The following is a 16556-nucleotide window of genomic DNA, read 5'->3' as shown; positions in this document are numbered from 1 at the left end:
TTATTGATTACGTATACAGTGTTCTGCTTGCATGCACAGTTGCATGCCAGAAGAGGGCAACAGATCTCATTAGAGATGGTTCGGAGCCACCATGTGGTTGCTGGGAATTGAACTCAGGTCTTCTTGAAGAGCAGCCAGTGCTCTTAACCTCTGAGCCATCTCTCCAGCTCCCATGGGCTTGGGGTTTCAAAAGCCTGTGCCAGGCCCAGGCTCTCTGTCTCTGCCTGCCTGCTGCCACCATGCTTCCCGCCATGAAACCTCTGCCTCCTGAAGTTAAATGCTTCCTTCTAGAAGAGCTGCTTTGGTCATGGTATGTCTTCACAGCAAGGGGAAAGCACAGACTTCCACTCTCTGTTGGTGATATGGGAGTCTTCTGTTTTGTGTTGATTTCATTGGTTAAATAAAGAAACTGCCTTGGCCCTTTAATATGACAGAAAATTAGGTAGGCGGAGTAAACAGAACAGAATTCTGGGAGAAAGAAGCGGAGTCAGTCAGTCGCCCTGATTCTCCCACCCAACGCAGACGCAGGTTAAGATCTTTCCTGGTAAGCCACACCTCGTGGGGCTACACAGATTAATAGAAATGGGTTAAAGCAAGATGTGAGAGTTAGCCAGTAAGAGGCTAGAACTAACGGGCCAGGCAGTGTTTAAAAGAACACAGTTTCCGTGTAATTATTTCTGGTAAAGCTAGCCGTGCAGGAGCCGGGAGGCGGGAATGCAGCCTGTCGCTCCCTACTACATGTTGGCCGCAGGTATACCATGCACACAGGCTTCACACGTGTAGGTATACCATGCACACAGGCTTCACACATGCAGGTATACCATGCACACAGGCTTCACACATGCAGGTATACCATGCACACATGCTGAACACAGGCTACACACATGCAGGTATACCATGCACACAGGCTGCACAGATGCTGCACACAGGCTGCACACATGCAGGTATACCATGCACACATGCTGAACACAGGCTGCACACATGCAGGTATACCATACACACAGGCTTGTCATGCTGCCTCATCTGGGACCAGATGCTCTGGGTTTCAGAGCCTATTCTCTGAAGAGGAAGTCTTTGAGAGCCACTGAGATGGCTCAGAAGGTACAGTTTCTGATACCAAGCCAATGATCTGAATTTGATCTCTGGAAACCAGGTGGTAGAAGGTTAGAACTGACTCCTGCTAGTCGTCCTCTGACCACACACACACACACACACTCACACACACACATACACACTCACACACACACACACACACACACACACACACTATTCTTAACAGTAAGTCATTACAGAGTGACTTAAGTTTCTGTCTGCCCCATTACCCTGCAGCAGCAATTACATTGTTAACTTCACAGTCTCTGTGTGTACTGTAGACTACAATATAAGTTCTTCCTTTCAAACCAGTATGTTTTGGTTTCCGTGTGTGTGTGTGTGTGTGTGTGTGTGTGTGTGCGCGCACGCGTACACACACAAATTTGGGAGGTCAAAGAATAACTTGCAAGACATGGTTCTCTCCTCCCACACATGTGTCTCAGGGATGGAAGTAGGGTCCTGAGGCTTTTATGGCTGGGTCTCTCCTTCCACGTGTGTCTCGGGGATGGAAGCACGCTTTGGTGGCTGGTGTTTTTACTCACTGAGCCTTCCAGACAGCCTAAAATCTTTCTTTTCATTTATATAAAAAGGGGCTTAAAATAAGTCTTTATAATAATAAAAGATAGGGGCTGGAGAGATGGTTCAGTACCCAAGACCACTTTCTGCTCTTCCTGGGACCCATGTTCAGTTCCCAGAACCCATATCAGGGGGTCTTAATTTAAAGAATTCTGCTCCAAAGGATGTGTTACCTTGGCTTCTGTGGGTACCTGTACTCGTGTGAACATACCACATGCAGATACACATCTGTACACAGGTAAAAACAATACAAGTCAATCTTGAAAAAAATACAAGTTCCAAGCTTTTGGGGGGGGGCATTGAGACAGGGTTTTACCATGTAGCTTTGGCTGTGGATGAGCCTGGAGCTTATTCTGTAGACTCATCTGGCCTAGAACCCATAGAGATTTGCCTGCCTCTGTCTCCCAAGTGCTGAGATTAAAGGTACGAGGCTCATCTTTTTAAAAGGAAAGAAATTTGAAACCATGTCTCAACATGGCTAACACCAAGGACACTATGATAAATGAAATAAGTCAATTACAGGAAAGGGTAATTGTGATTTCATCCAGGGGTCGGCAGTAATCTACTCACAGGGAGTGGAGCAACAGCTGCCGGAACTGGGGCTGGGGAGGCGTGGGGAACGGAGAGTCCAGAGCTCTGGAGGTGGGGTGCAGGACACGAGCCGGCTTCGTGGATAGGACGGTAAGTGCAGGAAGTCCTCTAAAGCACTGAGCAATCTCACACGCCCACTACCCGAGTTTTAAAATAAAATTACTGTTCTTTGAAAGGCATTTTATCACATTTATTGCATGGGGGAAGGGGTGTGCACATGCCACAGCCCACACAGGAGAGAAGGACTTGCAGGAATCTGTTCTCTCTTCTACTTGGGGTCCCAGGGATCAAATCCAGGTTGTTGAGTTTGTTGCAAAAGGGCCTTTGCTGCTGAGTCAGGTCACCCAGGTATCAATCCAACTGCATGAGGCAGCTGCTCAGGGTGGGCTTTCCCTCTCTCTAAGGTAGGCTCTTTAGGGGTTGGATTAGGATGCAGAGAACTCAGGAGAGCAGTTCCAGGAGCTGTTTCCCGATTGCTTTAGGCCAGGGATTTGATAGGTCTGCTGTGTGACAGGCAGACTGGGCAGAGGAGAACTCAGCCCGGCTGGTGGCTCACAGCATGTGAGGTCCCTGCAAGGCCCGGGCTTGAGGTTTGGGCTCAGGTCTGAAAGAAGAATAAGACAGAAGAAAGGGGGCTGAAAGAAGATGGCCTGGTACCCCAACCTGCACCTCGGGTCGGGGGGGGGGGGGCTTCTAGGTTGGAAGCATTTGTTAGCACTATCTACCGCGGATGTCACCCTTCTGATTGCAGAAACTGCACCTTTGATTTTAGCGGAACTCGAGGTATGTCGTGCCTCACTGAGATGCTGAGTCCACAAGGTACTGAAAGAACCAGGGCTGTTTGTTCTGTTAAGCAAACCCTTCCCCCAGGCCCTGTGCTGGGGATGAGCTTGTGAATTAGGTATGGCCTGAGACTTGGAATACTTTCTGTTAGTAGAGGGAAAGAGTCGTGTAAGCAGTCATTACCCCACTCCCACTTGAGAAACCTTCGGGCTTTACACTTTCTCAGCCCCACCCCTAGGTAGCCAGGAAGACCGCTTGTCATCTCTCTGATTATCGTCACAGGACTATGCTAATCTCAGATCTACTGACATTCAAGAAAAAATAGAGGTAATGCCCCTTATGATTTTTTATAAGTAGCCCTGCTCTGAGAAGCTGCAGAATGAGCTGGACACAAACACAAAGGTTATGGCCAGAGGCCTAAATGCAGACAGCAAGATAAGAAACTGAGACATTTTGAAGAAAAGCCACCATCTTGGTTCTTCTTAGAAGGAAGGAGAAATGGGGTTTTAGTTCAATTAACTGGAAGTGAAAGACACACACACCTATCAAAGAGAATTCCAGGCCTGTGTTCTGACACGAACCAGAGGGGTAGCTATCACTGAACTAAAAGTAACTGAAGGAATAAGTTGGGGAAAATACAAATTCAGTTTGGATACCTTAAATTTGAGGTGTGTGCTGGCCAGTTTTATGTCAACTTGACAGAAGCTCAAGTATAGGAAAAGGCAACTTCAACTGAAAAATGCCCCCACATACTGGCCTATGGCACATTTTCTTCATTGATGATTGACGTGGGACTGTGGGCAACGCCACCACTGGGCTAATGTTTCTGGGTGTGATAAGGAAACAGGCTGAGCAAGCCAGGAGCCCGCCTGTAAGCAGAACTCCTCCATGGCCTCTGTTCCAGGGCCGTAGGCTCCTGCCCCGACTCCCTCAGGTGATGGACCACAAACTGTGAGATGAAATACATCCTTTCTTTCTCCAGCTGATTTGGGTCCTGGTGTTTATCAGAGCAGTAGAAAGCCTAACTAAGATGAGCTGTCCAGTGGGTGCCCAAGCAGAGATACCAAAGAGCAGCTTGGTACTTGTGAGAGGAGTCTAGGTGTAAGACCGGACAAAATCACCCCACATGCCTGTGCCAACGTCTGAGTTAGACTTGGACAGGCGTGGTGGCACGGGCCAGCACTTGAGACTGAAGGCAGAAGAGAGCTCAGTGCAATGAGGAACAGTACAGAGACAAAGGAATGACCAGCTGGAAGGCAGACAGCCTAAAGCCATCTCAAAGAGTAAGCCTCAAGTCAGACTTGCACACAAACCAGAATCTACCCTTAGATCTGTGGCCAAGTCACCAATGACCCTAGGAAAACAAATCTGTTATGATCATTTTATTTTTGGGTTTTTGCTTTATTTTTTTGAGACAAGGTTTCTCTGTATAGTCCTGGCTATCCTGAAACTCATTCTGGAGACCAAGCCGGCCTGAAACTCAGAGATCTACTACCTGCCTCTGTCTCCTGAGTGCATTATTTTTGGTGGTTTTGTTTGTTTGTTTGTTTGCTTGTTTTGGAGATAGGGTCTTCGTAGCCCAGGCTAACCTTGAACTCACTAGAGATACTGATCTTCCTGCGTCTACCTGCAGAGTACTTGGGTCAGGTGTGCACCACCACTGCAGGGCCTTGAACTAAGCAAGCATTTCACACCTTAAGTTCCATCCTCAGTCACAGAACTCAGACAGAAACTGGAGCCAACTCTTTGAAGTTGCGCTGTGAAGTATAGTCCTCCGGTCAACTCACTCACACCTGCTGGTGGCTGTTTAGCCATAAGGACATTGCTCAGAACTGCCTTAGTCAAGCAACTGTATACGGGTACTCCATAGAGGTCTTAAAAAAAAAACCAAAAAACAAAAAAAACAAAACAGTTTTTCTGCCAGATGGCAAGACCTACTTTGCTTTACATTCATGGGTAGAAATATGGGCTGTGTTTGGAGTTTTTCAACCTTGGCACCAATGATGTCTCTGCAGGCTTTGTCTGTGGGGCTTTGTTACACACTGTAGGGTATTTTCTAACATCCTTGGCTTCCCTTTTTAGGATTTATTCTTATTTCATGTGTATGGTTGTTTTGCCCTGTGTCTGTGCACTACATGTGCCTGGTACCTGAGGCCAGAAAGCGTCAGATGCCCTGTAACTAAAGCTACATACAACTGTGAGCTGCCATCTGGGTGCTGGGAATCGAACCTGAGTCCTCTGCCTGAGCCGCTCTCGGGGCCCTTCTGGCTTCTCTTTAGCAGCATCTTCACTTTGTCTTCCTAGGACAAAATCAGACCTGGTTGAGAACCTCTGGCTTGCGGCATCGGGACAGAAATCAGAGTTCATGAGTACAAACGCTAGAAGCTATTCGGGATGAGGCTGGGGACTTGCTTCTACTTTACAGAACCACGGTGTGGTTCAAATGAGAATGCTTGGCCCCCAGCTGGAACCGTTTGGGGAGGACCGGGAGGTGTGTCACTGGGAGTAGGCTTCGAGGGTACAGAAGTCCACACTATTCCCAGTTAGCGCGTTCCCTCTTCCTCTGATTTGAAGATCAGGATGTAAGCTCACTGCTGTGACAGCCATGGACTTTAGTACCCTTAGGAACAGAGAACACTAATTAAATGCTTTTGTTTCTTGGTCATGGTGTATTGTCTCTTCACAACAATAGAAAATAATAACTTATTAAAATACTTAAAAATTGTTGAAATATATACAATATATAAGAAATAGTTGAACAGTAACTGAGACACAAAGGCAAAAATGAGCACAGGGAAAGAAATGTTGGGGATTTTAGCATCAAAAACTATGGAAGCAAGTGAGAGGGTTCGGAAGATAACGTGGCTGAGTGGCAGGAAGGACACCGAGTGCCCTCACTGTCACTGTGATCAGCCGGTCAGAGCAGCCAGCACAGCCATCTGCTTGCCCTTTCAGCTGCACAGATGGACATGTACAGTAGGTGATGACGGGGGCTGGAGATGCAGCTCAGCAGGCAGACCACTGGGGTCAGTCCCTAGCACTGTGTAGATTAGGTGTGGTGAGGTGCAGCTGTAATCCACACCGTGTAGATTAGGTGAGGTGAGGCTGTAATCCACACCGTGTAGATTAGGTGAGGTGAGGCTGTAATCCACACCGTGTAGATTAGGTGTGGTGAGGTGAGGCTGTAATCCCCCGCTGTGTAGATTAGGTGTGGTGAGGTGAGGCTGTAATCCACACCGTGTAGATTAGGTGTGGTGAGGTGCGGCTGTAATCCACGCTTGAGGTGAGGCAGATCAGCTCATCCTCTTTATTTTGCTCAAGGCCAGTCTGAGCTTGAGGAGATCTTGTCTTGTTTTGTTATTTTTTAATGGCAAAGGAAGATGAAGCATCTGCAACAAGGTGTTTGTTACTGTAATTTAACTGAGGAAGGGAAACAATACAGAAAGGAAGTAAGATCACAGGGTTGCAGGTCCTGGTAAAAGGAGGAGTCAGCACAATAATAACCGAATAGCCCAATTATGGCATCAGAATGGGACGAGACCGAGATATGTAACAGTGTGTTGCCAGAGGCAGGGCATGGTCGTGTACACCTTCACTCTCAGCACTCAGGAGGCAGAGACAGAGGCAGGTGGATCTCTGTGAGTTTGAGCCCAGTCTAGTCTACATAGCAAACTCCAAGCCAACCAGGGCTACATAGACCCTGTCTCAAAGAGAGAGGGCAGGGAAAGAAAGAAGAGGAAAGAGGATGCGTGCACTAACTCCAGGCCCAGCGGTACAACAGATACGAACGATTCACACCAGGTGTTATCAGAAGCAGTCTTTCTAAGAAACCAGGTCCCATAGCAACATTGTGAAGGAAGCATTTGGAGGAGAGGGTAAGGATATATAGACTTCACAAATGGCTGGGAAGTTTCAGGAGTTTGGAAGTGGGACAAACAAACAAACAAGATGGAAAGATGTGGCTGCCAGTGGGTAGAGGGAAGCATGTTAGTTCAGGGCCTCTAGTGGCAATATATACAAGATAATGGGCATGAATCTGTAGTTCTGATGCTTGCACTGGTGCTGAGGTGTTGTATATCTGGGGTGCTCCCCAAACTGGACAGTGAAATGTTTGTAGGAGGACATCAATAAAGGTTATGAAGGACAGGAGTTTTAGTAAAGTTGTAACTTTTTTTTTTTTCCCTGGATTTTGAGACTGTTTCTCTGTAGCTTTGGAACTAGCTCTTATAGACCAGGCTGGCCTTGAACTCACAGAGATCCGCCCGCCTCTGCCTCCCGAGTGCTGGGATTAAAGGCGTGTGCCACCACCACCCGGCAAGTTGTGACTTTTTTAAGTGGCATCCTGAATGTCTCCTTCAGTGAATGTGCCAATTCCCTAAGCACAGAATGGTCAGCACAGAGCACAGCACTAAAATACTCTTAGTTAGGATGCTGAGTTAACGGGACGGTAGGAGGCACCCATCAGAACCATCTGCACCATCAACCAAGCTTAGTTAACGGGACGGTAGGAGGCACCCGTCAGAACCATCTGCACCATCAACCAAGCTGAGTTAACGGGACGGTAGGAGGCACCCATCAGAACCATCTGCACCATCAACCAAGAGCTACTCTGACCCTCACCCACTTGTCCACTGCCCTCACCAGTAAGAATTTACCCAGCGCTAACTCTGTATCAGTCCAGTTATCAACATACAAAAAGGATTTTTTTTATTGTGGAGTCATCTTGGGGTTCCATAGGGACCCTAAGTCTCGTGTGGAATCCATACAGTTGCCAGAGAGGAGCAGAGTCCATAGCATCACCAAGATCACTCCCGCATCAGCACCGCTTGGCAAGCTGATGCCGTCAGTCCCTCCACGTCACTTCTACTTCATCCGTCCTATACCTGCGAGAAACAGGAAAACACCCGTGACTGCCTCTTAGTACTTTATTTTCTTTGATTTTTGGGATAGCATCTGCAGCCCAGGCCTATCTCAAAATCACAATCCGCTGGCCTTGGCCTCCCATAGGACCACAGGACGTGCATCATCTGTTCTCTGACTTCCTGAACCTACTGTCCACTCTCTCACAGGAGGACGTGGCTCACCTCTGTGTGATTCCAGACTCTGTGAGAGGGGTCCTATGTCCAGCCTGAAACATCTCCCAACCTGCTTGGGCTATCATGGCTCCATTGTCAATGCAGAATCTGGGGAAGAAGAGATAACAAGACTTGTGGCCTAAACACAGAAACCATTTATAACCGTAATAACAGGAAGAGAAGAACTCAAGACAAAGACAAGGTTTCACCTTTCATCTGTTGCAAAGAGCCGGGCTCCCCGCTCCTGGCACATGGCTGCCATCATCTCCTGCAGCCTTGTGTTACCTGTGAAGAGACAGGAACCACAGAGAACTGAGGTCTCGCTATCCATTATCAAACCAGCTATGCTTCTAGGACAGCTTACCAGGAGACCGGGGAAGTACGGGAGAAGAGAAGAAACAGATAAGCCTCCAATCTCTGCTAATGCAGAGAATCAGGAGGAGGATGGCTAGCAGGACTAGGGAGAAGCACGCTTCCTGGTGACACGTACATCCAACTCCTCCTACGATGAGGGCCTCGTTGGAGCCACAGTGTGCCATGGCTCGCTCTGTGATCTCCACTAGCATTGCGAACACCGTTTCCTGTGGAGGACAAACAAGAGGGAGGTGTCAGAGCAGCACCCCGCCTGCACTCTAGTTCAGCTCTACTCTAGAGCAAGTTTGCACCCCAGCTTCTCACTCTTTTACCTGTAAGGAGAAACACAGGTCTTCAGGAGTACATTCCCCTGTGGCCAGCATTCTCTGCGCAGCATCCTGCAATCAAAGGGTAAACAACCCAAAAGATGAGCACCGTGGTGCGCGAGGCTTTCATGAAAACAAAAATCCCTGCCTTCGGAAGGACCGCTGACCTCACGTCACACCCCCACGTCGTCTGCTCCTGTTTATTTTTGTTTTCGGGTCTTTTCCCCAAGTAGGGAGGGACTGTTTTACCCTCCCTGTGCTCCTATTACAAAACAGTGCCCGGCACACAGAACCTACTAAACCAATCTACCCAGCACCTATTATGAGTGAACGCTTACACAGGAAGTAAACTGAGCAGAGCAGACACACTGTTTCTAAGAGCGTGTGCTCCTGTCTCCCACTCTCACCTCAATGAAAGACAGAATCCCTGAGAATGAGACATCCATCCCCTTCACAGTGTATGGCAGCTCAACTAGCTTATTGCCCCTATGGAGACAGGACCTGGAGTCAGCAGGTGGCTCACCCTCTGCAACCCCCCCCACACCCATTAGTACACACGACAGCACTAGGGGCCGGTGCTCTCCACGTCCTCTCACCGCTTTGCCATCTGCTCGATGTTGTAGCCTGGACTTGGGTCATTGGAAATCTACCAGCAGGAGAGAGAGGCAGAGAACCATGAACGCATCATGTAAAACGCGTTCTTCTACACACGTGAATCCTCTCATCCTCAAATCAAAGTGAAGTAATCAGCATTTACTTTCATAATTGTACACGTACAGAGGAACAAGCATGTTTCTAACAAGCAACTGATGTATAAACAGAGACATAAACGGTTAATTTTCTCCCTCTGCTAAGTCAAGTGGCAGAGAATGGAACTCAATTTGCAAGAAGCCCAATACCTACTTACTGCTCCCTGCCTTTTATTTCTTCTTGCTCCCCAGAAATACACCGTACGCACACTACAATCTCAAGGGCCTACCTTCAGCACGCGAGCAAAACGATCCAGGCAGTTTCCCACAGCAATATCAATAGTTTCCCCAAAGATACGGTAACGATGTTCTGAGTAGGAAATCACCTAAGAACAATGAGAAGGCCCATGACACTTCAAGTCTATAAAGAGGAGTGTTTAGCTGTGTGGAAGGAAGTAGCACAGGGCCAACATTAGATATTCCAGTAAGAAAGAAGGCAAGCTGTCTAGTGTCATACCTGTAATTCTAGCACTGGTGAGGCTCAGACAGGCAGCCATGTTGAGCTACACAGTGAGGTTTAAGGCCAGTCTAGACATATAGCAAGACCCTGTCTCAAGAAAACCAAACCAGCAATTGGTAAAATGGCTCAGTAGGCAAAAACCCTTCCCTAGTGAACCTAGAGACCTGAGCTTGATCCTGGAACTCCCGAAGGGTGTTCCCTGATAAGCACATGCTCGTGTCCATACACAAAAGTCATGTGTGTGGCCACGTCTCACACATATCATACACACACAAAATAAATAAATCCAAATATGATCAAGAGATTACATATATGTATGAAGCTGCCAAATTAAAAAAAATTATCAAAGAACCAACAAACCAGTGTTTACTTTGCAACATATATTAAAATTATAATGATACAGAGAAGATTAGCAAGGCCCATGCACAGATTACACCAACTCATGAAACATCTGTATTATGTAGACTAACCAACAAAACCTGCACAGATGCACACACGCACGCACAGACACATACCAAAAACAAGCCCTAAAAATAAGAATTCAAAACAGAGCTTGTTGTGGTGACCCACACAAGGCATTCCATAAGAAACAGAAAAAACAGGGCCAGGTGTGGTGGTGCAAACCTGTAATCTCAGTACTTGGGAGGAGTTAGGAAAACCAAAATGTCTACCGGTGAGAACCTGTCACCAATAGGACAAAATAGTAACAACACCAACAACAATAATAGGCTCGTGACCCCGCTACTTAGGACCACGGAGTCTAGGGCTGGGCTGTCTGAAGACTCTGGCTCACAATTTTCTATTAATTTCTATTATTCCCCAGAGCTGACGCTCTCCTCTGACCTTCCTTGTGCTCCTACATACCGCAGGCAAACATCCAAACACGTTTTTTAAAAAGGCATTATCTTGAAGAGTTAAATCCACATTCCTTTGCCTTTGAACTGCAAATTCTGGTTGTAGGAATAAAGTTCTAACATTTTAATTCTCCTCCAAAACTTGCAACTTTACACCTATATCGTGTTTGCTATAGTATCTTAGGCCCAAAGAACTTGGTTCTGTCTTTACAGCTCCTACAACTCAGGTAGGATACCTCAGAAGTAGGATGGAGCATAAAGATTACTCTTAAATACCTGAGTATTTCCTCCGCTGACATACAACACAGTTGGGTTCATGGCTCCAGTGACGAGGCGGCCCATTTCAATGTGGCCTATGCAGTGGTTCACACCCAGCAAGGGCTTATTCCACAGCTGGGCCACAGTGCGGGCAACAACAGCTACAGAAGCCAGCGGGGCCCCCATACCAGGACCTAACAGGGTATAAACGGGAATTAGGAAGAACATCTGGAGAAAGCTGTGGTTCCGCCCATAGGCCTCCCTCGCTGACCGTTCTCCCAGACTCGCCTTTGGTGTAAGCGATGCAGTCGATGTCCTGGGAGGTTAGCCCAGCCTCCGTCAGTGCCTCTTGCAGCAGGTCTAGGATAACTGCTCGATGGTGCCTGGCTGTGTCACCTGGAAGGAATCCTGAGGAAAGGCATGCAGATAAGAACCGTAAGGAAGGCAGGTATTAGGCTGGTGCAAAGGGAACTGTGATACAGGGCTATGAATTTTAAATTATATCTAGGTTAAAACACATTTTGTTTTGTTTTATTGATTTTTATTGCCCTCTACATTTTTCCCTGCTCTCCTTCCTGCCTCTCCCCTCCCTTCCAACCCTCTCCTAAGGTCCCCATGCTCCCAATTTACTCAGGAGCTCTTGTCTTTTTCTACTTCCCCCAAAACAGATTTTTATTAAACAAAGCAGGAACCATTTTAAACAACACAGTTTGCTAAGACACCAGTTTGTTAGCAGGGCATGGTGGTACACGCCTTTGATCCCAACACTCCGGAGGCAGAGACAGGTGGATCTCTGTGAGTTCAAGGCTACCCTAGTCTCCAAACCCACGATAGCCAGGGCTTTGTACAAAGACCTTGTTTCAAAATCAAACAAAGAACAACAAAATAAACAAACAAAAACCAAGACAAAAAAAAAAACCTGGTTTGTTTATTCCTGAAGCAAACTCTCAGCAAGCCCACCCTGCTGGCTATGGAAATGTTTGATGCCCTGGTTATACCACCACACGCAGTCAGACACTGTTTTGACTGGGGCCTTTCTGTTTATCAACGCTGACTGCAGGACAGTTCATCTCAATGGCTTGCTAAGTGCACTTTCTCAAGTGCAATGGTTTCGCTGGGAATCAGACAGCTCAGTTCAGGGTCCCAGCAGCCCATCAGTGACTGGGAACTTTTTTTGGTAAAGGTTTGGCTTTGGGGAGAGCTTTGGGGCCATTAAGCTGGTTGTGGCCACTTTGCTATAGAATCAACTCTTTGCCTTTGTTAGTCTGATTGGGAAATGGTTCCTGGATGGGAGCAGAAGACAATGGCTGTTTATGAGCCATCAACTTACTGAGCTCTTTAAAAAAGACGTCCCAGCTGGCTTCAAATATCCAATGATCACTGAATGGTACACCCCAAGAAAGTTTTTCTGTAGCTGTAAGATCGGCTTCCACAGCTGCTCACAACAAACACGTCAACTTGTAACAGCCAGCTATTTCTCCAGGGGCCAAAACGTTATGTATTATTAGTGTTTCAATGTCTCCACTGTCCCCACCCCTGCCATTTTGAACTCAGAATAACTGTTCAAAGTAATTCATTACCTATTTATTTAGAGATAGGTCTGAGAATGTAGCCCTGGCTGGCCTGGAACTTGCTATATAGACAAAGCTGGCCCCAAACTCAGAGATCTGCCTGCTTCTGCCTCCTGGACTGGGATTACAGGTTTGGGCTCCCGTGATAAAGGTATGTTAAAATGAGGTATCATAACACTGCAGAACGTATTCTAGCTAAGCATCATAGCACACCCCTGCAGTCCCAGCACGCGGAGGAGGGAGAGGGAGCATCAAACAACAGATGTCAACAGTGCAAAAACTGCGATTACTTGTGTACAGACCTATTAGAAGTAAAAACCAACAAAAATATCTTAATAAAGTAGAAAAAGAAAATCCCTTTACTCACCTGGGTTTCCCACACGCACACCTAGGTTTTAAGACAGTGTCTTTTCAAGCCCCTAATTTTGAGACAAGGTCACACATAACCCAAGATGGCCTTAAATTCAAACCCTCTTCTCTCTGCCTCCTACTATAACTATATATTGTACCACAACTAAGTTTTCTTTCCAACCTCTATACAGGCTACGTAGGTTTTCTGGAGATGCCCATGTTCACATACAGCCTTCATAATCAATTTAGTTTATACAGACTTCCTACCCTTCAGAGACTCTGCAATCCCACAGAACTGCACACAAGTCACACGGTTGGCCTTAGCATATAGTAACTACCGCGCTACGAGTGCCAGGAGCATACCCTTTAACTAAAGGAACCCAGGCCCAGTGACAAGAGTGAGTTCTAAACACACATATATTTCTACTATGTAACCTGGAACATCACACCTGTTTGGGGAGTCTTTATAGGTACACGCTGCTTATATGCGTGTGGGTGCTTTGGGAAAGGTGCTTTGGGAAAGATACAATTTGTAAATAATCTTAATTGAGAATTGTGCAGTGCCTGGTGCTTTTACATAGTTCTCAAAACCCACTGAAACCATTTCCACTTTTAGAGTAGTGAAAAACAGATAGCTACGAAATACAGTAACTTCTGATATCCGCCCTGCTGTCCTTTCGCTCTTCCTAAAAACAATGTTTATCATGCGGTAGTGTCAAGCAATCTCTGTGTGCGACTACAGAGCGACCACGGAACACTTATTTTCGAATGCTTAGCATATTAAAAGGTGCTCAATAAAACCTTAAAACAACCGGGAGTGGTGGCTCACACCTTTTACCCCAGCACTCAGGAGGCATAAGCAGACAGATCTGAGTCCCTTAGCTGGGCCCGGTGGCCGATCCCGCCGCGCGCTCACCCGTGCCCGGGGCTGTGACGTAAGTGCGCCGCGGGTTCGCCAGCACCGTGCCGTCGCGCACCACGCCCACGCCGATCTTGTTGGCGCTGCCTTCGAACCCCAGCACGGCGGGCATGGTGGCCGACGCGGGATCCCGGGAGTGGGACTAGTCGGAACCGGCACCACCGCGAACAGCCCCGGGGCCTGCGGGCGCCAGAAGTGACGTCACGAGGCGCCAGGCGGACCAATCACCGCGCTCCCGACCCACGCCTGGGGGGGAGGGGGAAGGACGGGTCGGGTCACGTGACCGCACCAGGCTCCCACGTGGGAACGGGCAGGCTCCATTCTTTGTGCTGTGAGGGGCTCCCGGGCTTCGCGGGGAGGCCAGGTAGCGGGTTCGGCCAGCTTGCTCGCTGCAGGGCCTCACGGGGCGCGCGGTGGGAAGACTGGGTGAACGAGGCCCCACGGTGTGCGAACGCCCGAGGGAGGAGGCTCTCCTCGCGTTTGATTTCGCCGTTTCTTATCTGCAGGCAGCGCAGTAAACACTGCTTCGGTGCGCCAGGCGCCTAAGGGCTTTCGTCACCGGGATGCCAAAGCGTAGGAAGAGAGCGGCAGCAGAAGACGGGGAAGAACCCAAGTCAGGTAAGGAGATGAAATGAGCCCGTGGGCACCCCCATCCCCCAACCCCAGCAAGTTTACGACTCTACTAGACCACCGTGAACACGGTAAATATGATCCAAGTTACACTGCAGGAGCCCGAGAAGTTGGGTAACTAGTGCGCCTCGTGGGACTATAGATAACCCTGGCCCGAGGTTGGAAACCGCCAGCTCTTACTTTGTTTTATAGAGCCGGAGGCCAAGAAGAGTAAAAGGGCAGCAAAGAAAAACGAGAAAGAGGCCGCGGGAGAGGGCCCTGTTTTGTATGAGGACCCTCCAGATCAGAAAACCTCACCCAGTGGCAAATCTGCCACTCTCAAGATATGCTCCTGGAATGTGGATGGGCTTCGAGCCTGGATTAAGAAGAAAGGTTTAGATGTGAGTACAATTCAGGAGGGAAGTAGACTTTTCTTAAGAATTAATTATCTTAAGAATTAATCATCTTGGGGCTTGGGCGGCGGCGGTGGTGCTCACCTTTAATTCCAGCACTTGGGAGACAGAGGCAGGCGGATCTCTGTGTTTGAGGACAGCCTGGTCTACAGAGTGAGTTCCAGGACAGCCAGGACTGTTATACAGAAACCCTGTCTCAAAACACCCCCCCCCCCCAAAAAAATTGTTTTGAGTCCAGAGGATGCTGTTTTTCTCTTTCTTGTAGTTTGGGGGACGACTGTTCCTTCAGTCACAATCTCCTTGTTTATATCCTTTTTAACTAATCGCTAGAGTATTGGGGTAAAAACCTCTGGGTCTCTAGTGCCCCCTCATTCCCAACTATTAAAAATCTAAGTGGGGGTGGGGCTGGAGAAGGCTCTGTAGTGCCATGCTCCGAATGTACAACAAGCACTCACACGTACACTTCCCATTGTCGGCCACATACGTGTATCCTGTTGCTTAAATTCCTTATGCACAGGGACTCCATCCTGCGTATGGTATGTAGCTAGCATACACGATTTTAACTTTTCATGTTTGCATTCAGTGGGTAAAGGAAGAAGCACCAGATATCTTGTGCCTCCAAGAAACCAAATGCTCAGAGAACAAACTCCCAGCTGAACTTCAAGACCTGCCTGGACTCCCCCATCAATACTGGTCGGCTCCATCAGACAAGGAAGGATATAGTGGTGTGGGTTTACTCTCCCGCCAGTGCCCGCTCAAAGTCTCTTATGGCATTGGTAAGACCCTATTGGTTTTCATGTCTGAATATTCTTTGGCCAGTTGTTACCTCAGCTGATTCTTAGACTTTTTTTTTTTATGCTGGTTTATTTCTGTAGGTGAAGAAGAACATGATCAAGAAGGCCGTGTGATTGTGGCTGAGTTTGAGTCCTTTGTCCTGGTAACAGCCTACGTCCCGAATGCAGGCCGGGGTCTGGTAAGACTGGAGTACCGACAGCGATGGGATGAAGCCTTTCGTAAGTTTCTGAAGGACTTGGCTTCCCGAAAGCCACTTGTGCTATGTGGGGACCTCAATGTGGCTCATGAAGAGATTGACCTTCGAAACCCCAAAGGAAACAAAAAGAATGCTGGCTTCACTCCCCAGGAGCGTCAAGGCTTTGGGGAGCTGCTGCAGGATGTCCCGCTGGCTGACAGCTTCCGGCATCTCTACCCCAGCACCGCCTATGCCTACACCTTTTGGACTTACATGATGAATGCTCGGGCTAAGAATGTTGGCTGGCGCCTCGATTACTTTTTGTTGTCACACTCTCTTTTACCTGCATTGTGTGACAGCAAGATCCGCTCCAAGGCTCTCGGCAGTGACCACTGCCCCATCACCCTCTACCTTGCCCTGTGACACCTGCTGAAATACCTATGCCTGGGAAATAGCCTCCTCTCCCGGTACACTTTCAATAGGTGTCCTTTAGGGTTTTGTTTTTTTATCTGGTCCCGTCCCCCCACCCCCTGGTTTTAAATGCTAAACCAAACATTGGGTTCCTTTGAACAATCAAAGTAAAAATAAAAAGGCCCTACTTTCAA

The 16556-nt window shown here is 47.9% G+C and overlaps 2 protein-coding genes and 1 pseudogene across 4 annotated transcripts; 2 read left to right on the top strand and 1 right to left on the bottom strand.

The window, feature by feature from the left end:
• Window positions 1-5865: 5865 nt before the first annotated feature.
• Window positions 5866-14756, bottom strand: LOC121438586 (O-sialoglycoprotein endopeptidase). 3 transcript variants are annotated; one of them, XM_041638858.1, is made up of 13 exons: window positions 14249-14756; window positions 13957-14139; window positions 12449-12553; window positions 11407-11526; window positions 11137-11312; window positions 9777-9872; window positions 9394-9443; window positions 9205-9283; window positions 8804-8869; window positions 8608-8698; window positions 8327-8402; window positions 8127-8225; window positions 5866-7925 (listed from the first exon to the last, which is right to left on the bottom strand). In XM_041638858.1, exons 2-13 carry the CDS (start codon window positions 14069-14071, stop codon window positions 7886-7888), a joined length of 1113 nt encoding a protein of 370 aa, XP_041494792.1. In that variant the 5' UTR covers window positions 14072-14139; window positions 14249-14756; the 3' UTR covers window positions 5866-7885. The 3 variants fall into 3 exon arrangements, with proteins under 3 accessions (XP_041494792.1, XP_041494790.1, XP_041494793.1); XM_041638856.1 differs by lacking the exon at window positions 14249-14756 and having other exon boundaries at window positions 13957-14191; XM_041638859.1 differs by lacking the exons at window positions 12449-12553; window positions 14249-14756 and having other exon boundaries at window positions 5869-7925; window positions 13957-14191.
• On the top strand, window positions 10371-10468 carry LOC121438727 (annotated as a pseudogene).
• On the top strand, window positions 14229-16556 carry Apex1 (apurinic/apyrimidinic endodeoxyribonuclease 1). The gene is made up of 5 exons (XM_041638860.1): window positions 14229-14323; window positions 14466-14577; window positions 14782-14969; window positions 15565-15757; window positions 15857-16556. Exons 2-5 carry the CDS (start codon window positions 14523-14525, stop codon window positions 16372-16374), a joined length of 954 nt encoding a protein of 317 aa, XP_041494794.1. The 5' UTR covers window positions 14229-14323; window positions 14466-14522; the 3' UTR covers window positions 16375-16556.

The sequence above is a fragment of the Microtus oregoni genome, unplaced genomic scaffold (genome assembly GCF_018167655.1).
Source record: "Microtus oregoni isolate MIOR12 unplaced genomic scaffold, Mior012 000056F_ref0000123, whole genome shotgun sequence".
Lineage (NCBI taxonomy): Eukaryota > Metazoa > Chordata > Mammalia > Rodentia > Cricetidae > Microtus > Microtus oregoni.
The sequence above is the reverse complement of the archived record's forward strand: the minus strand, read 5'-3'. Positions and strand labels throughout refer to the sequence as shown.